The sequence below is a fragment of the Larimichthys crocea genome, chromosome XXIV (assembly GCF_000972845.2).
Source record: "Larimichthys crocea isolate SSNF chromosome XXIV, L_crocea_2.0, whole genome shotgun sequence".
Lineage (NCBI taxonomy): Eukaryota > Metazoa > Chordata > Actinopteri > Sciaenidae > Larimichthys > Larimichthys crocea.
In genome coordinates, this window is record NC_040034.1 from 16,119,026 (window position 1) to 16,144,807 (window position 25,782).

General features: G+C 38.7%; 1 protein-coding gene and 1 long non-coding RNA gene across 3 annotated transcripts; both read right to left on the minus strand.

Moving 5' to 3' along the window:
* Nucleotides 1-370: 370 nt before the first annotated feature.
* LOC109140224 (mesothelin-like protein) lies at nucleotides 371-18,325 on the minus strand. 2 transcript variants are annotated; one of them, XM_027274602.1, is made up of 34 exons: nucleotides 18,257-18,325; nucleotides 17,973-18,078; nucleotides 17,121-17,291; nucleotides 16,828-17,033; nucleotides 16,621-16,721; nucleotides 16,381-16,499; nucleotides 15,786-15,941; nucleotides 13,451-13,665; nucleotides 13,277-13,362; nucleotides 12,980-13,107; nucleotides 12,652-12,777; nucleotides 12,365-12,555; nucleotides 12,179-12,270; nucleotides 9,550-9,680; nucleotides 9,336-9,460; nucleotides 8,065-8,191; nucleotides 7,268-7,480; nucleotides 6,933-7,103; nucleotides 6,083-6,232; nucleotides 5,738-5,787; nucleotides 5,502-5,634; nucleotides 5,237-5,319; nucleotides 4,998-5,124; nucleotides 4,654-4,844; nucleotides 3,911-4,001; nucleotides 3,651-3,771; nucleotides 3,373-3,554; nucleotides 3,112-3,267; nucleotides 2,866-2,999; nucleotides 2,638-2,765; nucleotides 2,456-2,550; nucleotides 1,575-1,764; nucleotides 996-1,049; nucleotides 371-859 (listed from the first exon to the last, which is right to left on the minus strand). In XM_027274602.1, the coding sequence occupies exons 4-34, from the start codon at nucleotides 16,950-16,952 to the stop codon at nucleotides 756-758; spliced, it is 4,095 nt and encodes a 1,364-aa protein (XP_027130403.1). In that variant the 5' UTR covers nucleotides 16,953-17,033; nucleotides 17,121-17,291; nucleotides 17,973-18,078; nucleotides 18,257-18,325; the 3' UTR covers nucleotides 371-755. The 2 variants fall into 2 exon arrangements, with proteins under 2 accessions (XP_027130403.1, XP_027130404.1); XM_027274603.1 differs by lacking the exons at nucleotides 13,451-13,665; nucleotides 16,381-16,499; nucleotides 16,621-16,721; ... (2 more) ...; nucleotides 17,973-18,078; nucleotides 18,257-18,325 and having other exon boundaries at nucleotides 15,786-15,824.
* An 817-nt stretch (nucleotides 18,326-19,142) lies between these two features.
* LOC104934647 (uncharacterized) lies at nucleotides 19,143-19,588 on the minus strand. The gene is made up of 3 exons (XR_003461648.1): nucleotides 19,533-19,588; nucleotides 19,325-19,428; nucleotides 19,143-19,233 (listed from the first exon to the last, which is right to left on the minus strand). It is a non-coding gene; the product is annotated as an uncharacterized LOC104934647 (long non-coding RNA).
* Between the last annotated feature and the right edge of the window lie 6,194 nt (nucleotides 19,589-25,782).

The following is a 25,782-nucleotide window of genomic DNA, read 5'->3' on the forward strand; positions in this document are numbered from 1 at the left end:
GGGCTTATTAAACAGCTACACACAAATCATGGCTTTGGAAATGTGTTGTCCATTTTCTACATAATAGTCAATAATACAAATTTAAGTGTTAAAGAATTCTCTTTTGATCAGTTGTTTGTGCTTCATATTATTATTATTATTATTATTATTATTATTATTATTATTATTATTATTATTATTATTAATATTATTATTATTATTAGTCAGACACTCTCACACCTATTTGGTACAATTCCAAATTTAACAAACAAGACAGCGTTTTTCAATGCACACTATTCAAGAGTGTGGTGTTCGATTTGACTGAAGTAGATTTAATCTGCTCCAAGGGAAAGAAACACAAGCATCAGATATGTATTAGTATGCGTTTATTAATTTAAGGAATAGCAATACAGTTTAAATTATAACATAATTGATCATACATAGATAATACAATGAATTTGAGGCATTTATGTTGTAGCCTTTTGCTTCAAAAAATGATGAACATAAATGTTATTATTATCAGTACTTAATTTCAAAATACCTATATGTAGAAATTCCAGATAAAATCCCAGATCACCACTTAAAAAGTTAAAAAAATTATTTTGGTTCTTGTGATTGTTAAATGACATATAGTTCTCTACAGTCAAGCAGATATTAAGATTCTGTTGCAATTATGCATTTTTAAGCTGTGAATAAATAGCAATATGAATAAATCAAATTTCTAAGAAGGGAATAATTGCTGATTATTGATTAGGTTGCTAAAGTTGTAAATGTCTTTAGGCTGGTTGTAGTAATATTTGCAGCACAGTTGTCAGCAGGACAGTCAGGAATATGACTGATGGGTGTTTTGCAAGCCCTATGCATCCACTTGTGGCGTTAACTAGAAATCAAAGCAAAAAAACATACATTTAGACTGACGTATTATTTTCCAACAGTTCTTGTCATTATTCACATGGTTTAAAAACTTAAAGAAAAAACATCAGATTTTTTATTGTAAATTAGTTGTAGTTGCTCACCCTGTGTTATCATCACTGTAGTGATCGCGGTCGTATTTAAGCTGCTGGTGTTTCCTGTGGATGACATTCATAGTAAAATCAGTCAACACCCAGCAGTTACTTCATCTGCTGTAAAGCATTAACTGGATGCAAATATACTAAAATTAACAATGAATTGACGTATAAGGTGTATGGTCATGACATTGCCATGATATTTGGCAAAATATTCAGACAAAGATTGTGGCACACTTGTGCCCTCTTGTGGAAAAAGCACATGGTGCAACCCGAGGACCTTAACACTCCGCGAGCAAAGACAGAACAGAATAACAGAACAAAGGAGACACTTTTTGTTCAGAGTGGGAGCTAATAGGTTCTTGTGAGCTACAATTTATTATCATGCTATTTGTTTAGTCCTTTTTACTTGGTTTCTAGTATTGATAAGTGTACTGTAAGTAAGTATTTTGGCCAAACTTTAGGGGATTTTGCAGGTGTTCACAAATTGTTTTTTAAAACAGAAAGTTTGATATAAAGCAGACAGTTGTAGAGCTTTTTCCTCCATCTAACAGTTTTGCTATAAATACCAACTGAATGTATTCTTACCCTGCATTGGTGAGGTAGGTGGCACAGTTGTTGAGTCGGTTCTGTTGGTGACAAGGCCCAGACCGAGGGTGTCCAGGTCTGACTGAACCTGCCTGTTTGTCCAGTCTTGAATTATGGTATCATTCTCAAACAGCTTCAGATCTTGTAGCTGGTCACCCAGGAGGCCTCGTACATCAGTAACTGTCAAATCCTGAACATTTCAAATGAAACAGTGAGCATACTGATTCTTTTCCTAGAGACGCTTCTGGTACAGACTTAAACACTTACAGCTAACCAGACATCATGACAAATTACATAAGATCACATACTGTATTTTGGGATTTCTCTTGCAGCCTGTGTTCATTTTGAAGACAGAAGCCAAACTTTGTGACAAATATAAACTGACCACATATTCTTCATATTTGTCACTAACCATCTCAAATTAATTACCTGCCAGTGATAGGTTTCTGCTTATCACAAGCACTACAGAATAGATAAATAGACAGAAGATCGATACCACAAGTCTGTTCAATATTAAGGTTACAGCCAAAAGCTGTTTAGCCTAAAGAGTTTTGTACAGATGAAATAAAAGATATAAAACATGTTAATTAGTGAACTTTAGTGGTGGCTATCTTAGGCTTGGCTGTGTAGCCTTATGTTGAAGGTATATTAAGTATAGATCTTCTCTTCTACATTGGCAAGAAAGCAATGATACGTATTTCCTTAAATGTCAAACTTATCTAGTATTATCTACTAATCCTTTGTTTTTTTATCCGTTCAACACTCTTGAAACCATTACAACATCTGCCTCATTAAGCTGCAGTATATTCAACTTATATAACAACTAAACAGTTGATAAAAATCCGTTTGTGTTATCAAGTATTAGTATCAAGTATCCTTACAGCGATCACGTTAGGATCCAGACTCTGGAAAGTGTCTATGTCCATGTTGATGTTTTGGGTTGACAGAGTTAGTACGTCTGACCGAGGAGCTCCACCTATCAGAATATAAAGGAAACCAGGAAATTAGAGAGGAGTTTTATGAAACAAAGAGAAACATCCGGATAGGCAATATGTGTGCTTACCGAGGTAGGTCTTCATTAAATTGTAATAGGCAGTGGAACTTTGTGAGCTGAAGGAAGTGTTACTGATCTCATACAAGATTTTCTTCTTCTCAGATGAACATGACGCCACATTCAGAGGTTTGGCATTGCTGACAAGGTGCAAGACAAAAGTAACATACAGTGTCAAGTCCACATCATCTCTCACAGTGGTCATGATTAGGCATACTTGAGCTACATGCTACCACCCACCTCATGCTGTCTGGGGTGATGTTCTTCAGTGTACTTGTGTCTAATGAGCACAGGTCGGAGTCAATAATGTTCAGCTCAGTGCTGCCCAGGGAGTTCCCAGAAGTATTCAGATACTTGGTGATGATTACTTTGCTCTGAACAACAAGTAAGAAAACTCTTTAACTCAGCAAAGTATCTTTCATAATAATATGTATAACATATTTTAAGATTCAAAATCTGATGTTTTGTTATTCTTCTGTTTTTTACCTTTTCTGCCTCCCATGATCCATCTTCAGATTTCATGAGTGCTGCCAGGGTGTCAATTTTGGTGATGTTCCACCTTGAGATGTCATCAAGAGACGCCACACGAGACACTGAACCGAGTAGCTGAACGTTCTCATCAGAAACACCCGATGGATACGCCTGGTAGAACACAGAATGTAGAGTAACATAAGTGTATTCAAATATAAGTTATTTAATGTAAAACAAAATGATACCACCATATTTTCCTAATAATGCTAAAATTACCTGGTTGAGTTTCTTAAGAATGATTTTCTGAAAGTCATCGTCATCTACTTTCTCACAGATGGAATAGAGATTGTCCTTCAGTACAGGTGTATCCAGGCAGAGATCAAATTGTGTCTGGTCGTAGCCGAAGGGGAAGGAAGCGTCACTAACTGTCACCTGGGTGATATTACCCACAGTGCATCCTTGAAAATAATGAAAATAAAATAATAATTCAAGTTAAACACACACGTTGATCACTTTATATCATTCCTATGACTCTCTGCCTCTTTCTTTTTTACCTGCTCCTCGTTTTGTCTTGGAAGCACCGAGTTGTTTAAAGAGCCTCTTGAGCTTTTTCTTGTTCGTCTTTCTTTTCCTCATTTGGGACATGAAGCTCTTAAGGAACTTTCTCTTTGTTGACTGCAAACAAACATAGTAGAAATGGCTTTTCAACACAACGTGGGAAATAGATATGATGTGTCTCTTACAAGGTACTTTAAAATCATGACATTAAATGAATATTATTGGACTTTTAAAATTGGAAAAGTAAAACACATACAGTTTTGAACTTCCCCCAGATGTTTCTTGTGAAATATAAAGGTAGGATCCCAAGGTCTTCCAGTGTTTGCGTGTTCCAGGTGGTGGAAGTCCTGAAAGCAGAATAATATATTCATTCAGTCTCTTTGGCTCTAGATAACAGTAGTAATGATTTGTCAATAATACAGTGTTGTATCTGATGCAGTTAAAGGATAAGGCTGGTGTTATTTTTTTCTTGTTCCTAATAATCCTATGAAAAAACAAACAAAACACTGCGTCTGTCTGCCTCTCAGCACCCTAGATCTATCTGTGGTGCTCGTCTTCTTTATTCCTGCTGAGGAAGTAATTCTTAAAAATGGGTCACATATATATAGTTTCAGTTCTGAAATAATATATTTAATTTCTGAAAAGGGCTGTGCGCTGTAGTTTAGCAAACAAATGTTGTTTGAACAGTAGAAAAATGCATTTGCAGGGGTTACTATTTTTAGCATTTAGTTGTGGGTATCAAATGTAGTGTTTACTGCAGCAAGATGTTGTGCCTAGGGTGTGTTTGTGGTAATAAAGTTGCAAACAGTGTAACAGAAAATTGAGATTTAGGAATTAAGATCAGATTTTAAATACATTGATAGTACGTGTTAGCAGGATCAGTTCATTGCTGGTTTTAGTCTTTTCATGACAATAAGAAGAATATACTGTATATATAACACCAGTGTTATCCTTTAAGTTGCAGCCCGATTGTCTCTTAATTTGATCATATTTCCATACCCGTATTTTGTTTTCCCAGACAGCAGCAGCGTCTCCATGGCAGCCACCTGGCTGTCAGAGAAGCCCTTGCAGGCTTTGAGTTTTTCCAAAATGACAGGATCAGAGCTCTGGATGTAAGAGCTGTCCAGAGTGCAGGCCATGTTCCCCAGCACATCCAAATTGTTTCTGCTCAGATTCACACCACTTATTCCCTAAACAAACGCAAAACACAGTATTTAGTTTAAAACTGCACCACGTAATGAAACTTTTAGATACACCTATATAAAATGCTATATGTGCATCTACATATTTCTCACTAATGCTATATAGTGATGATTCAACAAACTAATTTCAATAGCACTTACCAAGCAGGATCTGGCTTCACTAAGTAAAAGTGAGTCCTTTTTCAAAATGCTGGAGGCCACAGAGAAGTCTGCAGCACCCACTGCGGTAAAGTAGGATCTGCAATTGGCTCTTTTGACATCTTTTTTGCTGTAATAGACATTAAAAAGAAAAAAAGAAAATAAATAAGGCAACTAAATGTTTTTTTTATGCCAGTGGCATATAAGGGGTCAGTACAATAAATGCTCAGAGACAGACTCACTTGAAGTAGAGAAGCATGTCTGAGGGATAATCTGTGAAGTTCTGGGTGAGGTTTCCATTGAGCAGGTTGTACATGCAAGTCAGCTGGAGAAAATTATAGTGCAAAGACACTAAATGTATAAGTAAGGAGTCCTTGACACATCATCGTCATTCAGTTATTACATTTATGACTCTGGTATTATTTATTCAACTTATCCTACTTATCAGCTTCACATAAATATTAATCTAATTAAGTTTAGTTTTAGGTAGATTTAATTTAAATATACCTGTGTTTCCTTCAGCACCACCTTGGTCCTGCGTCTCCTTGGCCTGCTGGCACGAATGCAACTCCTGATCCTCTTTTTTGACATTTTCCGGACTGATGTGCAAGTGAAGCCTTGCAGCACAGAAGGAGAAAGCCTGTGGGGGATAAGGAAAAACCACAAAGAAATTTAATAGGCTGTCAAAAAACTTATAAAGTTAAAGAATAATAAAAAAATAGTTTTGGGCCTTTTTCACTTACTGCTCGATGTCAAAGTCTGTGTCAGTCAGTTTCTCAAAAAACATGGTGGCCTAGAAGAACAGACAAAGCAATATAAGCTACAACTAAATTTTGGTGTGACTGATAAGTGTTGATATTTCAAAACAGGCCAGACTGAGAACCTTAGGTAAAAACAGACAACCTTGAGAACAGTTCCTGTTGGCTGTGTGTGTTTTGAATAATATTGACATCATATTGACCCTGGATTAGACTTTAACATAAAGGTACAATAAATATACTAACACTGAATGTCATTTCTGGCACTGTCTGTGACTTGACTTCAAAAATTCTCAAATAACTATTCTATGTGTTTAGCCACATACTAACCTGATCTCCTGTGAATTTCTTTTTATTAATCACAGTGAAGTCCACAGTGTCAGTCTCAGTGAATACCAGTCGGGATGGTGGGATCTCAGTTGCAATAGCATCAGGGACATTCAGAACCACTGCAGCTGGACTTGAGCTCACAGAAATAATCTATCAAGGAATGAAAGAGAGTTTAAATCAAGATAAGAAGTCATCTTAACATATCTGTGTAAGTGAATACATAGAAAATGTGTATTCTATTCTGTGAAATTCTAACAATGTATGTAATATAAGTCGTCGCAATGTAGTGCCAACTGAAAAACTGTAAATAAATAAATAGAGACTAAATGATGTATTCTTTAAAGTATCTTTAACTCTAAAAAACAAACAAAACATAAATTAATTCAAATCTGCAAAGTTTAACTGCTGAAATACAATTTAAGTATCCCTAATATACTTTTTCCTAGCTTTAACTGATGTTTAATTGTGTCTTTTTTTAGTACAATATTAAAATTACACATTTACAGAGAATAGTGGAGTTCACCCTGAAAGGCATTTGTAGAGCTTGGTGGCATCAGCATAAACAGGATTTTAAGAAGTGAAGATTACACCCCTGTTTACCTGTATGTACTCCGCATAATAATACAGTACACAAGGTATGCTAGTATGTCTTTTCATTTTAATCTTGGATCAGCAATGTCCCCTGGTGACACAGGTTTAAATGCTAATATCATGTTGTTTTGTTTGTTGTTGTTTATCCATAATACCCCAAGACAGATGTTTTTTAATAACACCTCACAATGTCCCTAAAGATGTTGACTTGAGCATTGTGGCTGTAATGTTGTGGTAGAATCGCAAGTTAATTTTGTACCTTATTGACAAAGGTTTGTTGGACGACGGTTGGGGCTTGCAGCATGTTGGAAACAAAGGTGCTGCTCTGGGAGGCGTTGAGAAGCGCAGAAGTCGGCATTTGTTTTATTGTCTCTGAAGGAACTCCAGCAACAAGTGTGCCCACGGATTCCAGGGAGGATGCGCTGTTGATCTGTTTAGCACATTTGCATTCATCAAAAAGTCTTATACAGTGTACTTCAATGATATTTATATTAAATAAAACCATACTCAATCAAATATGGAACACTGTTGGGAAGCGAAATGTTTATCATTAGATGATTATCAGCCATGTTAAGTGGACAGTAAAGCCTTTACCTGGAAGCCTGAGGCAATAATGATTTGGATGATGGTGTTGGCCTGCTCTGGGCTCCAGGTGCTGACTGAACCTAGTATGGACAAAGAAGAAACCAGCACAGATGGGCGAGCTGAAGTGATCTGGCTGCTGGTCAGACCAGCGCTGGCACTGCCCAGGGTCACAAACGTCTCTGGTGTAATTGTCTTGATGTTGGATGCCAGAGCAGCAGATACCTATAGAATAAAATAGACCTTCTTATAAAAAAAATCAACTATGGACATTTTAGAAGAGATTCAGGTGCACAATAGTTTTTTTTATATTGTTTTTTTGTTTTTCATTTTTTTTGTACAACCACAAAACCTTACTAGTTGTTATAAATCTTTACCTCATTTCACCTATCTTTAACTAAATTTATTTCCATTTAGGGTCATGACAGAATGGATCAGATTCTACAATAAACTGGTTGAAAGATGGGAAAAATCACGTCTAATTCTTACTTACTTACTTACAGTCTCCACTAAGACACTGTAAAGCTGCCTCGGCAGACCATGTAATTCAAAACTGAACACTTCACAGAGCCCCAAAACTTAAACCAAGCCTGTCACAAAATTCAATGAAACAGTCTACAGCAAATAACAGTAACTTTAATGCCATGACTGAAAGGATTAAGAATATGCAACAAAAATGATCTTTTTAACAATTTAAAAACCCACAGTTAAAAGGCCAAATTCAGTGAAGAGTGCATTTTTGTTTTTGTGTTTTCATCCATAAAAAAGCGATAAAAATGTTTCTCTGTAACAGCATCTGGAGCTCGTACCTCAGGGTCTGCTGTTCCATTGCAGAATTTCTTTAGCTCATTCAAGATGAGGATGGTATCATTTTCATTCACAGAAGAATATGCCACACTTGGGACCTCAGAAGAGCAAAGGAAAGAGCCTGGAAGCCTAGATGAGAACAAATTCATATAACACTAAAATACCAGCAGAAATGGTCTCTTCAACAGAAATCTTTATGAACAGCATGATGAACATTTACTAACTAAATTATATATATATATATATATTAGTGCTGTCAAAATTAACGCGTTAATTTTGTCGATTAATTTTAAAGAATTAACGCGTTAAAAAAAATTAACGCAATTAAAGCGTTTTGTTTACTTCCGGTGGCGGCCGCCATTTTGGATGTGGCAAAGTAGAGCTTTGTTTCCCAGATATATTAGTGTGTTTGTGTGAACGGGTGTATAAGAGGCATTAACTTAAAGCCCTTACGGAGACTGCGCACTGCCCGGTCGCCCACATTGCCCATAGCTAAAACCGGCCCTGCTTGTATTAGTTTACAGGCAGATCTGCCACATCCAATAGGCCGGACACGCTAACGACGCAGCAACGGACCAACCTGCTCAGTGAGGCATCTATGTCTATATGTCTATGATCTATCCTAACTAAAGGAGAGTCTATGGCGGAAAGATGGTGGGACGAACTTTTAGGGGGAACATTTCATTTTAAAAAGTGTGCCGATGGCTCGTTGGACAAAAACAAGGCAATTTGCACAGTTTGCAAAGCCAAATTTAAATTCCACAGAAGTAACAGGACTTTAACATATCACCCAAAGCAAAGCACCCAGTCTACACTACAGGAGTGTGGCACTCGTCAGTATATTTCCTCATTCGGGCTTTTTTTATTTGCACTGTGCATATGTGCACCGTAAGCCAATAAAATTAATGAATTTAAATATACTTTCCTCTGTTTATTCTACATTAATGATCATTTTACATAAATAAATATTCATTATAAGCTTCAGTCTCAGAAAAATGCATTAATTTATTGATACATTTATTGATAGATTAATCGCGATAATCGCATTAATTACAGAAATTTTTGCGATTAATTAGTTAATTTTTTTAATCGTTGACAGCCCTAATATAATATATATAGATTCAGAGTTTCTTCATATATTCAAGGTTTCATTCCATATATTCAGACTTCATTCAATATATTCAAAGGTTTAATTTCCTGAACGGCATGCCATAATATATATATATATATATATATGGCACAATTACATATATTTTTTTGTCAATGTACTCACTTCAAAGGGCTGAAGCTTGGGTTGAATTGGAAAAGTTGTGAGATGTAATAGTTGGTTACATTTTCTGGGATTGCTGTGTTGTTAAAGAGCTCCATGTTTGCTTGGTCCACCAAGAACACGTTAATCTTAAAAAGTAAAGAAACTAATTATGGCTAGTCTATACTTTAAAACTTCCACATTTTGTTCAATTTCAAGAACTGAAATCCGGACATACTTCACTGGTGGAGACGAAGGAGGTGAAATCATCCAGAGTGACAAAGGTTACAAAGCTACCGATGTAATTGACAAACCAGGCAGTAGAACTGAGTTCTGCATCACTGGCATTGTAGCATCTGGTTCCAGAGCCTGTGGACACAGGGAAAAGACAGAACTTTGTAAACAAATTAACTAATAATGTAATAATAATCAGGAGTCTACAGCCACTCTAACAGTCCTGCACAGTGGTGCTTTCAGCCAACCGCTAACAGGTTTACAATCACAATACTAACTGGTGTTTAATAATATACTGTATATATAGTATCCATGTCACTTAATTATAAAAGCATGCATTTACTAATGCAGGTGTAACCCAGGTGAATATGATAATAAACTAATAGAAGCCTAGGTTGATACTAAATGTAAGCAAATAAAATAACAATTGTGTTTAAGGTAATAAGAAGCCTTAAAAATAGTCCTTTTTATCATTATTTTTGTGTGTATTGCTCCTTTAACAAGTGCCCCGGTAACAGCCAATAAGGTAACTCCAGCACTGCTTGTTGGAGAGAGAGAGAGAGAGAGAGAGAATAATTAGAGCAAAAGCTGAATGTTAGAAATGGTAGACGGAAAAAAAGTCAAAACCCGAGAGAAAAAGACGAAGTAAATCAGAGTAAAAGAAGGTGTTTTGAGTTTTATATCTCGTCTTTCTACAATTTTTGGGAAGATATTTCACTTGCTGTCTGCGCTGGATTTTGTTTTATTTGAGTTTTAACTGAGGATTTGGTGAGTCAAAAAGCTATTTTTTTTTTGCGTGTGTATTAGCAGGTTATTCCTTTGTTGTATAAGCTCAATGTGAAGACGATATTACTAGCAACTAAGCTAATGCAGTCTGAACTGGTTTTAAGCTGTGTATTTTGTGTTTTTAACGGTGAAATGTGTAGCTAAAAGCTAAAAGGGAGCATGTACACGGTCAAGTTGCTCGTAGCGGAGTAAAAGCGAGGGCCGAGCAGCCATTTCAGGTCACGGTTTGGATTTAGATCGATGTATTTCAGTGCTAGGATTTTATTTTAATTTATTCTTCTGATATATGTGAAGCTAAAATGCCTGTTGTGCGTTGCCTTGTTGTATGGCAGGCCAGGTTTTTTAGTTGGGATCGCTGTGGAAAGAAGATGGCGAGCCACCCATAGGAGAGACACTCAGACTATCACCTGTTCTGCAAAACTCACCTGCACGCTGCGGGTAAAGACACTGATTCTGACGCTCGTGGATCGTGGGAGGACAAAACAGGTTTTGCAGAGACACACAGTGAATTTCATTTGGACTGAGAAAGGACTTAACTAAAGGACTGGTGATCTTATAGGTATTATTCTGTGAAATCTGACAATTGAGTTGGTTTGGATATTTTATTGAACTGCGTTTCTTTATGTATTCCCTTTTCCCTTATTGTGTGCCAAATTGGTATTACGCGAATGGGTTGTGTAAAGTGAGTAAGGTTGAGCTGGTTAAGCAAACTAAAGAGAAAGTAGAAAAATAGAACTAAACTCAAAAATAGGCCTAACTGAGATCAAATGAGAACTTAAAGGAGATACCAGAGACTAAACAACCGATATAAGAAACATAGGTACAAAATTATACCTCAACTTAAATAGGTTGTATTGAATCCAAACGAGATAAATAGGGGTTAATAACTTTATTTTCCTGAAATCTTGGGTTCATTTTAGTTGAAGGGACTGTTTTCCTTTGTGTATGTGTTTGCGCATGTACAAATGATTGGTACCACCATATAATTATTAGGGATGAACCGAAATGAAAATTTTCGGTCGAAACCGAAACTGAATAAAAATTAAATGGTTGGCCGAATACCGAATAATTATTATTTTATTTATACTGTTAGAAAGCCCATGTTGTTTTAATCACTGTTAATTTGTTCTTGAAAGAAATACTATTTAGTTTTATTATATTTACAGTGAATTTCCATTTTTCCCACGTTCATGAACACATCATAGTCATTCCGACGGTCACTGAACGCACCTCGCATGTGTGAGACGCCATAATGTAGAGAGAAGTATATAGCTCTGCTAAAGAGCAGTGTATGATGCATTTCTTGCCTGTGTTTTTCCTATATCCTGCATCGTGGGTTTATTGTGTGTGAATGAGAAAAGAATCAGCAACCCTGGCCAGATCGTTGTTTCATTGCATCAATTGCGTCATGCCACTATTCGGCCTTACTATTCGGCCACTTCACCGAAAGCCAAAATGCACTTTTGGGCCATTTTCGGCCGAACATTTTCGGTGGCCGAATTTTCGGTGCATCCCTAATAATTATTGTTTCCATTCAGTATATATAACAAGCCGGCAATACTATTTATTGCCGGCTTGTTAACTCAGGACCATCCCTTGACTTTATATAAGAAACCAGTTGTCTTGTCAGTCCAAGTTAGTTGTTGGAAGTATCACACAACTTATTCTGTACAGGTGGACACTTATGTCAAAAGAAACTCAAGCAAGCGCGAGAAATATACTCAGCTGTGTGCAGAAAGTAAGGCTCAGCATGTGAGTATTAGATCCTTTGCTATAAAACATGATGACTGGATTGGTAAAAACTGAAATCCTTGAATTTTGATCCATTGTGCAAAAATGCATCTTACCAGTTCCCAAGTAGGTCTTGATGGTGGTGTACACATCACCCTGCCCAAACTCAGAGCTGTTGTATGTGAAGTTATTCCCCATTACAGAGACCCTATTGAAAGAAAGACAATGGGAAATTGTAAATTATCCACCAATGACAGTTCTGTTGTCATTTAGCTTTCTGACACTATGAAATAGGGACTTACAGTTTCTGGAAGGCGAGACATGAAGCATTTTGCACTTCGTTGGAGCTAATGAGACTCTTGCTGAGGAATCTAAGATAATTCCTCAATCGTAGGTCAAACCAGGAATTAACCTCAGGTTTGCTATTGCTGCTCAGTGCCAGAGGCCAAACACAGGGGAGGGTCACTTTCTTAACATCATCTGGAACATCCTCCTAATGTGACATGGGTGAAAAATCTGTCATTTTAGACTGTTCATCAAATCATGTCAACATATACTGTACATATATGGCAACATTCAGAAAGCATACTGTTTCCAGGAAGACAGGCGTGTTGTTGTAGTTGTTGAAGATGACACAGATGTCAGAACCATTGCCAATCACATTGGGTTGACTGAGGAACTGACGCAACTCTGAGGTGCTGATGGTACTTAAGAGCTGAAAGATAAAAATAGTAAAAATTACAGTATACAGAAAAATATGTTGACTTTACTGCTGGAACAGCCCAACATCTATTGGCATTTGCATTATAGCTATCACCAGGTTGTAACTCTTCTCTCCTCAACCTCTTGTTTATTTCACCCATTGCATCTGTATGGGAATTCTATTTTAAAAGGCTTAAGTTATTGTTATACATTACCTCTGACTCGCGTGTCTGTGGCAGAAGAGACGTGAACATGGACAAATCTGGAAAGCCAAAGCTGAGGAAAGTGTTTCTCAGATAGATGTAGAAGCTTCCACCACCATAACATTTGAGGGGTGTTGGACCTGTTTCAAACACATGTCACTGTGAGCTCTTTTACAGAATAATCTCTATTATTATTATTATTATTATTATTATTATAATTGTCAGAGAAATTAATATATATATACATACTGAAATACATCAATTTACAGCAAATTTCATTTTACATAAATGTGTATTTCTTGCACGAACCTTGGAGGAAGAGGAGGGTGCTTTGGTAGATCTCCCTTTGGGTGTTGTTGCTGAGTGTCAAGTGTAGTGTGTCCAGCAAAGTAATTCTAAAAATTTCAGATAAATATTAGTCTGATGAAATTCAAAACTGAATATCATTGCAACGATCATGACCACCATCAGAGAAGTTCCTACATCTCTTGGCTGCTGTTACAACTCCTGCTCTTCCCAATGTCAAGTAAAGGCGTCACCAGGCTGGGAGAGAGGTTAACCAGAAGAGGGCTCAGTCGAACTCTGAGCCACAGCAGGAACTCTGTGTCATTGATAGATCGAGAGGACAGATTCCCTCTGTCAAATACTGCCTGGAGGAGGCCAGATTTCACCTCTTCTGTGTAGTTGGCTGGATGGTTCTGGAATTTTAATATATAGTATTAATAAGAGATTGAACTCCAAATCCAATAGTTTACGTGAAAGTAAAAAGGTCATGTTATTGTTAATTATCATATAATAATGATATTACCATTTATTTATCAGTTATCTCATTATATAAATTAAAATGTATTGCTTTAAGTCTCTGACAAGGTCACCCCGTTGAGCAGGCCTCACTAGCTTACAAGCTAAAGATGAGAAATAAGAAGGAGACCATTCTTCTTACTTGCAGGTTAGTTTAAAGCTGTTTACATTGACATGGCAGCTGGTTACCTAACTTGCTAACTTAAGTTAACCAGAAAAAAGATGTTAGCAAGTGCACTTTTTCCTTTTTAAAACAGTTTATTATAACATGATGAAATATTAGCAGAGGTTGATTTATCACCTTTCTAAAACTTCTGAACTGCTGGAAGCTATAGCTGCTGTGCAAGCTAATGGTAGCTCAGTTTGTAAGCTGAGCTGACCTGACTGAAATCAGGGCACCGGGGGAGTGTCAACGTTTGTACCACAAGCTCATGGGGAGTGTAGCCAGTGACTTGCTATTTCAATATTTTACAAGCAGCTTGAAAAGGGCTTCCTTCTGCATTGTCTGATGACATGTAATCAGACATAATACTTCTGAAATTGTGACCTGTTTTACTACATTTAGCACCCCTCAAACCATTTAAACTTGACAAAAAAAAAGGCTTAAAAATGAAACTTTCTTTTAGTGAAATAATGCATAAAAAGTCATTGAAAATTCTTCAATTTCATTTTGTAATCCTTGTAATGTAAAAGAGGTTTATTTTGTTTCTCTCCTGTTTGAATTAGGGGTGGGCGATATATCAAATATATATATACTGGATATATCGCGGCTTGTTCTACGTGACATGTATGAAATGACTATATCGCGACCATCGAGTACTTGTCACGTAAGCCGTCGGCATTTAATTCTCTGGAGTTTTGCCTGTCACTCACTCCTGGTGCTCCTCACAGCACGCAGCACACTTCCCGCCCATCCAGAAAAATCGCCTGCACGCATGCGTACTTTTTGTATCAAGCAAGGAGAGACAAGAGCCACTGGCCCACTCCGGAGGCGTACGCGCCATGGTCACCAGAGTAGATAGCTGCCAGTCTAATCAATGAGCGCACTCACACAGGGCGCACTCCGTAGCATTTCTATTTTTGACGCGAGCCACTGCTAAACCTTGTAATTTTCAACAGAGCACTGCGCACCAGACAGAAAATCCGACACAGAATCAACGTAATAAACTTCCTTTCAAAATAAAATACAATACGCAGTTCATGTAGCTTATCACAACTTCACATCAACATTACGTCATGACAGGTAGCACCAGGTGAACAGTCAATCAATCAAAGGGTCTTAACATGAACGATGAGAGACTAATTGTTGAAGTGGAACAACACACAATAATTTATGACACAACAGATGCTTTTTATAATCTCCTCCACGTCGGAGAAGCAAAGTCAGCTGTTTGTTGTTGTTGTTTTCTTTATACACAGTTTATAGCGGGGTCTTGCGTACGTCCAGGATTCTCGTGTGATCTCGCATGAATACGGCCGGCTCGCTACGCTGCCAGAGTTGACACAGGGCAGAGGAAGCAGCTAAAACGCAGCGCAGCCGTTACTAATCTAATAGATGGGTCTACTTGAATCATCATACTGATGTTATTTTTTTTTTTGCATCAAAGGGTTGAATTTAACATTCATAGTGATTTACAGGAGAAATAAAAATATCGAGATATATATTGTGTATTGCGATATAGCTTAAAAAATGTCGAGATATTGGTTATAGGCCATATCGTGCAGCCCTAGTTTGAATTATGTTTTATGATTACCTGTGAGGTAAAATTACTGTTTTTGTCAATGGAGTTTGTGGGCTGCAGTGCCCATTTGGTTTGGTCTGAGATGCTGGTACTCAAATGCAACATCAATAACCTTAAATGAAGGTAGCATTTATTGAGTCGTTGAATAGAGGTGTTGAATTAGACTGCATTGATTTTCACTAGATGCAGACAATAAGCAATAATAAGTATGATATCACACAAAATGAGGGCAACAACCAAAGTTAACTATAAATTAGCAAATTGCAGATGTTTACCTGAATGGCTGGTGAGACTATGTCGAAGAAAGCACCAAACTCAACAGGGTTGATGACTGTCATTATTTTTGTTGCATCTTGCTTCCTTCTTAGCTGTGATGGGGTTCCTGCAAGCTGGGCCAGCTGACTGAAAGTGAGAAGATCTGCAACCTCCACCTTATAGTGACAAACAATATTCCAGTATGTGAACACACAAACAGTGGAATCTATAATGGCATCTGTACGCTTAGGTGAAACACTGGACCTCCCATAATTTCCAATAATTGGTGAACTAATTATTGGACTTTGATGGAAAAAATTTAAACACACTCCAATATGTTGGGTACAAAGCGTACACAGTTCATATATGTACTATATATACTTATTATGATATATATATATATATATATTTAATCATGAAATAATGTATGATATAGCAGCAGAATATACACCTTGGTGCTTAGAGAGGATGTTAGAAAGAGAAATGGTAAAATTTGGGAGATTTTTTTACAGTTAGTAGCCTATTATATTATTGTTATTATCTTAGTAGCACATGGTAACAATGATAACACATATGCATGTTACCATATAAAACTGACTATAGGGCAACACTTACTCCAGTGAAATTGTTATTCACAGTCAGAAAATCTGTGTAGGAGGCATGCACACGGAACCGACCAAAGTTGTCTTTAAGCCAGCGTCTGTCATCATTTACAGAGTCAATACAGGAGAGACCTAGGAATGAAAAGATTGAATCTTTCAAATGTAAATTTCATACCAAACAGTAATTTATACACACTTACAGTACAGAAGCACAAGCAAATGTAATATTATGTTATTATGCTATCTAAGTTACCTGAGGAAGAGTGTCTCCTAAGATAGTCCATTATGAAGGTGAAAACCTGTTTGGTCTGCCTCACAGAGAGTTGCGGGAAAACATTGTCGCACCCCTTGACACTGCAAAGACAATAAAAATTCTTCCACTCACCAAAACGTGTAAGACAATGTTTCCATTCTGTTTCCATTTCCTTTAAACATGGTCAAAATGAATAGGAGAACTCACATTTCTTGATAGGATACACAGCTGATATTTCCTGGAATAATCCCAAATGTGTGTGACTCAATGCTTGGAAGGAACAGAGGTAGGTAGACTTGGAACCACAACTTAACTCCCTCAGCATTTAGCATGGATAGTTTTGGTCCAAGTGTAATTAATGTCAGATTTAGGATGGTGTCACGCACTCTTGGTTCAATGGTTGTCAGGTTTTGCTAGAAAACAAAAATGAAGAAAATTGTCAGTTTGTTTTCAATTTTAGTGAAAAAATGAAAAGTGTAAATGTGACTTGAGATACACACCTCTGCAGCACCACTAACAAATCTGTCAAAGAAAGTGTCAAGGTCTTCCACACTGGATGATGCAGTGTGTTCTGTAAACAGAAGTCTCACAAGGGTTTCATTTGACAAGTTGTTTGGTTCAAGAAGTAATTCAGCTTTTTGGCTTGAAGAAAGAGAATCTAGTACTGTCACCTAAGAGAGGGATGTAAGACAAAAACATATTCAACATATACTGTATTCAGTTCAGCGAAGTCGCCATAAGGTGGTGGACAACTACTACTCTTAACCTGTCTCTTAATCTTTGTAACCCAAAGAACCCAAACAGAGCTCTCTTTTAGGGCTGTGCATACTTGATAACACATTCTTACAGATCCACACATGGACATTTGCAAATGAATTCTATAACTGAAGTTTTCCATTTGTGCATTCTTGTTTGTGTTTCCAACACATTTGAATTGTGAAGATCAGCTAAATTAGACCTATACTGTTTTAAAAAAAAAAGAAGAATTTAAAACTAAAATCTCACACAAAGGAAAATAGCAAGATAGCCATCCTGTCATTCTTTGTATGTACTTGGATACAATTCATTTTGATACCATGATGAAACTATGTTTTCTGAAATGTTCCAAATATATGTATGCATAATATTAAAACATGGATGAATATTAAAATATATATAGTCCTAATGCTGTGGTTGTATACACTCAACAATCGGAAAAGTGCATTGGTATAATTTGAGCTCCACTCTCTCTAAAACGGTAAAAAGGTACATTGTGTTCATTGTGTTTGATTGAAATCAATATTCAAATAATTTAGTTGAGTAACAGATATTTGTGTCATTTTCCTTTTAAGGTAGTGAAATGTATGACTTACCCCGAGATGTTGAAGAATTTGAGGTCAGAGTATGTCGTGAATTGGGAAAATGGGCCAAAGTTTACATTAAGCCACTCGGCATCAGTCTGAATTTCCTGCCTGCAGGCTAAAAGGCACATAGATGGATGTTAGCGTATACCATTAGCAAGCATGATTTTCATTGATACATGTGAAACAACAAGTGACAGTTTTTTATACGTAGAATTTCAGCTATACTTTGACAATTTCAGTCCGTGGCAAGTCCCCACAAGCAACCACATGGTGCAGCTCAGCTTCAGCCCTACCTGGCTGGTTGATGACACTGGCAGATTTTTTCAGGTAGCCCAGCAGAACCTCTGCGATTCCTTGTCGTCTAGTGGATTTCATTGCAGGGAATGCTTTGGACATTCCACTCACACTCGCAAAGAACAGCCCTCGTTAGCATTTTGTACTTTGGTTCAATGGGGTCTTGCTGTTCATAAAATGCTACTCCCACCACGTGGTAGTTTGTGCGTTAATATTTGAGGTTGCATTCTTGAGCATCATTGGATTGAAACTTGGGAGGACAGGAACCGTTTCAGATGGAACCAAGCAAACCAGTCGACACGTGAGAAGCGTGGGAAATGTGGACTGACGATGCTGAAGGTCCTATTCTTACGCGATCTCTCACACGGTTGGAAATCCGGACCTGTCAAATTACGTCATGAGAGGATTTAAACACAACACAGTTTACATGTTGCAAGGCTATCATACAATAAGCTAGAAAGGATGTAACAAATGTTTGATATGAATGCGTCCACTACAACTGACGTAGAGGTTTAGATTATATCTGAGTACGTAATGGGCTCGCTTAAAAGCCCAAATTATCCTCCTTCCATGATGCCAAGAGTAGCCTACCCTTCCATTTGTTGTCAGCTGTGTCAGGAATTCATCCACATTTTCCAGCATTGCCCTCCTCAAGTCGCTTGAACACACGGTCGATTTGGTCTGTGTCATTGGAGGCCCCCAAACTCAGGTCAGCTGTGCCACCTGAGTAGGAGTGAGCACTGACAGCGATTCATCCTACGGGAGGAAATCAAATTTGAAATCCAATAGCAGTAATTGCAAAAACATGGGTAGGACATATCAGTTTGGGAGAAGATACTCAACTGCAGCTGCTACTTACAATGGAGAAGTTGGAATTGAGGTTCCAAATCCTGCAGGGTTGCAAAACCAGAGAAGCCGCCAAGGTTTGCCTCTAGCCACTCTTTACTACCTCTGATAGATGAGACACAGCCAGGATCTGTGACGAAGATAGAAACCAAAACTTGGCAGGGCATTGCTACCACATGCTATCAAGATTTGCCAAATTCAGCCTAAGCGCCTCTTTTTACCTGATGAGTCATTTCTTGAAAGGAATGGTTTGATGAAATGCGTGAAGACTGCGTGCTGTCCTTCTCTGACCATAAATGGCCTTTGGCTGCTGAATGCCTGGATGCTAAAATTTGAGAGAAGGCTTTTAAGATCCAAACAACTGCAAAGTGCAGGTTCCTCTATCTGCAGTCTTGTTCACAGCGGAGCAATACACACATATTTGCTTACACAGTCTGATAGGTCTGGCAGCTGAAGTTCTTGGTGGCAAGGCAGAATAGGAAGTTGGGGATGGAGAGGCCGCAAATGGACGAATGTTTGTCTGGAACCAGCGTTTGACAAGGCTCACTCTGCAGTTGTGCCGGCTGAAGTTGGCATTTTCACCTCTCCGAGAGCATCAAGAGCATGTGTCAAGGATGGGTTGCTGTTGTTGGGGGCCTAGAATTGGAGAAATCATTTTAGTTGGCACAGAATTCACACCTGGAAACACCAGTTTTGTGAAATTGTGAGACTGGATTTACCATGGTGGCGAACATCGCAAGAGCCTCGTCTAGGGCAGGAGATGCTTTTTGGAAGAAAAGCTTCCAGACCTCCACTGGGTATATCCTTGGCTTTCCAGTGAGCAGTTCAGCAGTGTGCCAAGTTGCTGGGTTTGAGACGTGTAGCCTTGGATAAAATTAGACATGTAATTAAGCAAAGACTTGGTTGGCTTATGGACATTTGTCTCGGAATGGTAATGTAGCAAAAGCCAAACGTTTCTCTGGGATTCACAGTATACATAAAACAATCTTACCGAAGAACAGGCATGCTCAGTGATGGTGAAATTGCACAGGGCCTCAGAGAATTGCCAACAGACGGATTTGTTGGGGTGTGCTCTGAGGAAAACAACCACAAGAAAACCAACAACACCTCAGTTACGTTGTGTAAAAGAATTGTACCTGTGCAAACGCATGACAGAACACTGATTCACCTACCTATCGCTTGCAACACAGATAGGTCCTCTGTCAAGAGACAATATTTGTGTATCAGGTATTGTACCTTCAGAATGCGATTTGCGCCATCAATTTTGAAATGTGTGGCATTAAAATATCCGTCAAGACTTACCATCAACCGGAGTCTGCTTGCACTGGAGACAAGCAAAACATAATTGTTAGTCTAGTGGAACAAGCTACTCAAAACCTAAAATCCCTTACCATGACCTCCTTACTGAGTTAATTTGCCAAACCTGTGTCCTGTCAATTTTGATCAAGTATTTTTTATCCAGTAAAACACCCATGGAATGAACTTACCATGAAGAATCTGGAACGAGCAACCTGTTTTAGAGAAAATTGAAATAAAGACACAACATCAATCACCCTATCTTCACGTAGTGATAATCGGCTCCTCTGAAAAAGTTTGTCAGCAGAGCATTTTGCCACGTACGTGTGAATGTCTTCTTGAGCGACTCTATGCTTGATCTCACACCGTGTGAAAGGGGCAGTGGCAGTGATTTCAAACTGTCCCGAAGGCCAGTGAGTCTGAAGGAAGAAAACAGAAAAAATTGTGACTTGTCAGGAGCCACAGTTTGACATTGTGCACCCTCAAATGTCTAATTGTAGATTTCCGAAATGTGGGATCTTACATAGCTGCGTAGGATGCACAGCTGATGTTACTGGGGATCACCACCAAGCTGCCAGGATGGAGGCTCGCCATCACAGAGAACAAATTGCCCTGGAAAACACGTGAAAGTCTTCAGGCTCAAAGTCTACAAATTTAGGAGCAAGGGCTGTCAAGGTCAGGTTCAAGATGGTGTCTCGTACACCTGGATTGCTGATGACGGTGATGTTTCTCTGGAAATAGAAGGATTCATGTTTCAGTTTTGGAGGATGTTTCAGTTTGGAAAACATTGTACAAATGAGGGCAAGCATAGTGGCACATCTTCGTAAGTCAGTACATCAGGGGCATGACTCAAGCCATCATCAGTGGCAGTTCATTGAAGAAACATATCAAGAAATGTATCCTTTTGATTCGAATCTTGGCCACTCATTAGCTTCTGAAAAAGTCCATTGAGCCCAGGAAAAGTTTGACATGGCTTGTTTGTCAGGCAACTTTGAGTGAAATGAGTTCATTTCAAAGTTAAGCATTCACCTGCTTGTTGATTTTTGTAAAAGCCTGGAAAAACTCATTGAGCAGCTCATCATCATTGGACTCTGTCAAGTTTGCAAACACTCTCCTTATGATGGCCTCATCCTCAGAAGCAGGACTGTCTGGATCCAGGATCAGCTCAGCCTTCTGCTTTGGTGAGAGGGACTCCACAACAGCCACCTGATGACGCGAGCAAAGGCGACACATGAATTGCTTTTTTCTTTGACATTGTGGAAACACTCCCGTGTACAGACTTTCAGAGTTCTAAATATTGTGCTGCTCCTTTCAAGGTTAACTAGTAGTGAAATGTATGACTTACCCCAGAGATGTTGAATAATTTGAGGTCAGAGTATGTCGTGAATTGGGAAAATGGGCCAAAGTTTACGTTAAGCCACTCGGCATCAGTCTGAATTTCCTGCCTGCAGGCTAAAAGGCACATAGATGGATGTTAGCGTATGTACCAATTAGCAAGCATTGATTTTCATTGATACATGTGAAACAAAACAAGTGACAGTTTTTTATACGTAGAATTTCAGCATATTCTTTGACAATTTCAAGTCCATGGGCAAGTCCCCACAAGCAACCACATGGTGCAGCTCACTGCTTCAGCCCTACCTGGCTGGTTGATGACACTGGCAGATTTTTTCAGGTAGCCCAGCAGAACCTCTGCGATTCCTTGTCGTCTATGCGATTTCATTGCAGGGAATGCTTTGGACATTCCACTCACACTGCAAAGAACAGCCCCTCGTTAGCATTTTGTACTTTGGTTCAATGGGGTCTTGCCTGTTCATAAAATGCTACTCACACCACGTGGTAGTCTGTGCAGTTAATATTTGAGGTTGCATTCTTGAGCATCATTGGATTGAAACTTGGGAGGACAGGAACCAGTTTCAGATGGAACCAAGCAAACCAGTCGACACGTGAGAAGCGTGGGAAATGTGGACTGACGATGCTGAAGGTCCTATTCATTACGCGATCTCTCACAACAGGTTGGAAATCCGGGACCTGTCAAATTACGTCATGAGAGGATTTAAACACAACACAGTTTACATGTTGCAAGGCTATCATACAATAAGCTAGAAAGGATGTAACAAAATGTTTGATATGAATGCGTCCACTACAACTGACGTAGAGGTTTAGATTTATATCTGAGTACGTAATGGGCTCGCTTAAAAGCCCAAAATTATCCTCCTTCCCATGATGCCAAGAGTAGCCTACCCTTCCATTTGTTGTCAGCTGTGTCAGGAATTCATCCACATTTTCCAGAGCATTGCCCTCCTCAAGTCGCTTGAACACACGGTCGATTTGGTCTGTGTCATTGGAGGCCCCCAAACTCAGGGTCAGCTGTGCCACCTGAGTAGGAGTGAGCACTGACAGCGATTCATCCTACGGGAGGAAATCAAATTTGAAATCCAATAGCAGTAATTGCAAAAACATGGGTAGGACATATCAGTTTGGGAGAAGAATACTACAACTGCAGCTGCTACTTACAATGGAGAAGTTGGAATTGAGGGCTTCCAAATCCTGCAGGGTTGCAAAACCAGAGAAGCCGCCAAGGTTTGCCTCTAGCCACTCTTTACTACCTCTGATAGATGAGACACAGCCAGGATCTGTGACGAAGATAGAAACCAAAACATTGGCAGGGCATTGCTACCACATGCTATCAAGAATTTGCCAAATTCAGCCTAAGCGCCTCTTTTTACCTGATGAGTCATTTCTTGAAAGGAATGGTTTGATGAAATGCGTGAAGACTGCGTGCTGTCCTTCTCTGACCATAAATGGCCTTTGGCTGCTGAATGCCTGGATGCTAAAATTTGAGAGAAGGCTTTTAAGATCCAAACAACTGCAAAAGTGCAGGTTCCTCTATCTGCAGTCTTGTTCACAGCGGAGCAATACATCACATATTTGCTTACACAGTCTGATAGGTCTGGCAGCTGAAGTTCTTGGTGGCAAGGCAGAATAGGAAGTTGGGGGATGGAGAGGCCGCAAATGGACGAATGTTTGTCTGGAACCAGCGTTTGACAAAGGCTTCACTCTGCAGTTGTGCCTGGCTGAAGTTGGCAATTTTCACCTCTCCGAGAGCATCAAGAGCATGTGTCAAGGATGGGTTGCTGTTGTTGGGGGCCTAGAATTGGAGAAATCATTTTAGTTGGCACAGAATTCACACCTGGAAACACCAGTTTTGTGAAATTGTGAGACTGGATTTACCATGGTGGCGAACATCGCAAGAGCCTCGTCTAGGGCAGGAGATGCTTTTTGGAAGAAAAGCTTCCAGACCTCCACTGGGTATATCCTTTGGCTTTCCAGTGAGCAGTTCAGCAGTGTGACCAAGTTGCTGGGTTTGAGACGTGTAGCCTTGGATAAAATTAGACATGTAATTAAGCAAAGACTTGGTTGGCTTATGGACATTTGTCTCGGGATGGTAATGTAGCAAAAGCCAAACGTTTCTCTGGGATTCACAGTATACATAAAACAATCTTACCGAAGAACAGGCATGCTCAGTGATGGTGAAATTGCACAGGGCCTCGGAGGAATTGCCAACAGACAGGATTTGTTGGAGGTGTGCTCTGAGGAAAACAACCACAAGAAAACCAACAACACCTCAGTTACGTTGTGTAAAAGAATTGTACCTGTGCAAACGCATGACCGGACAGAACACTGATTCACCTACCTATCGCTTGCAACACAGATGAGGTCCTCTGTCAAGAGACAATATTTGTGTGTCAGGTATTGTACCTTCAGAATGCGATTTGTGCCATCAATTTTGAAATGTGTGGCATTAAAATATCTGTCAAGACTTACCATCAACCGGAGTCTGCTTGCACTGGAGACAAGCAAAACATAATTGTTAGTCTAGTGGAACAAGCTACTCAAAACCTAAAATCCCTTACCATGACCTCCTTACTGAAGTTAATTTGCCAAACCTGTGTCCTGTCAATTTTGATCAAGTATTTTTTAATCCACGTAAAACACCCATGGAAATGAACTTACCATGAAGGAATCTGGAACTGAGCAACCTGTTTTAGAGAAAATTGAAATAAAGGCACAACATCAATACACCTATCTTCACGGTAGTGATAATCGGCTCCTCTGAAAAAGTTTGTCAGCAGAGCATTTTGCCACGTACGTGTGAATGTCTTCTTGAGCGACTCTATGCTTGATCTCACACCGTGTGAAAGGGGCAGTGGCAGTGATTTCAAACTGTCCCGAAGGCCAGTGAGTCTGAAGGAAGAAAACAGAAAAAATTGTGACTTGTCAGGAGCCACAGTTTGACATTGTGCACCCTCAAATGTCTAATTGTAGATTTCCGAAATGTGGGATCTTACATAGCTGCGTAGGATGCACAGCTGATGTTACTGGGGATCACCACCAAGCTGCCAGGATGGAGGCTCGCCATCACAGAGAACAAATTGCCCTGGAACCACAGCTGAAAGTCTTCAGGCTCAAAGTCTACAAATTTAGGAGCAAGGGCTGTCAAGGTCAGGTTCAAGATGGTGTCTCGTACACCTGGATTGCTGATGACGGTGATGTTTCTCTGGAAATAAAAGGATTCATGTTTCAGTTTGGAAAACATTGTACAAATGAGGGCAAGCATAGTGGCACATCTTCGTAAGTCAGTACATCAGGGGCATGACTCAAGCCATCATCAGTGGCAGTTCATTGAAGAAACATATCAAGAAATGTATCCTTTCGATTCAAATGTTGGCCACTCATTAGCTTCTGCAAAAGTTCACTGAGCCCAGGAAAAGGAACTTTGGGTGAAATTAGTCAATTTTAAAGTTAAGCATTCACCTGCTTGCTGATGATTGTAAAAGCCTGGAAAAACAGTTTTAGCTGCTCATCATCATGGGACTCTGTCAAGGTATCAAACACTCTCCTTATAATGGCCTCATCCTCAGATTGATCTAGGATCAGCTCAGCCTTCTGTTTTGTTGAGAGTTGTTCCAACACGTCTTTCTGTGAAAATATAAGATTTTTTTTTACTGTCACCTAATTTTTTTTGAGAACATATGAATACATATAAACATTTTGTTGTGTTGAGAATCATGTTAGTATTAGTTTTCATTTTCAGAATTCATAAAAGTATACATTACTTACTGCAGAGAAATTGCTGTTCATTTTTCTAAGATCTTGTACACTTGCAAAGATTGAAAAATTTCCAAGGTTTTTCTGCAGCCACTCTACACTTCCATTAGCATTCTGTGTGCATCCAGGCTCTGTTAATTTTTTAAAATTAAAACAAATTATAAACAATAAAACAAAAAAAATTCAGTATACTTAATCAGGAATAATAATATGTATTATGGAATTATTTTCTTGATTGACACATTTAGTATTTATTGTTTTCTTTTACCTG

Bases quoted from the DNA above. Each gene is read 5' to 3' on its own strand.
- LOC109140224 (XM_027274602.1), bottom strand. From the start codon at position 16,952: ATGCTAAATGCTGAGGGAGTTAAGTTGTGGTTCCAAGTCTACCTACCT. The intron at 13,108-13,276 runs GTTCGTGCAAGA...TGTTTGAAACAG, and splicing joins CACCCTCCTCTTCCTCCAAG to GTCCAACACCCCTCAAATGT. The intron at 9,681-12,178 runs GTAAGATGCATT...CTGTGTCCACAG, and splicing joins CAAGACCTACTTGGGAACTG to GCTCTGGAACCAGATGCTAC.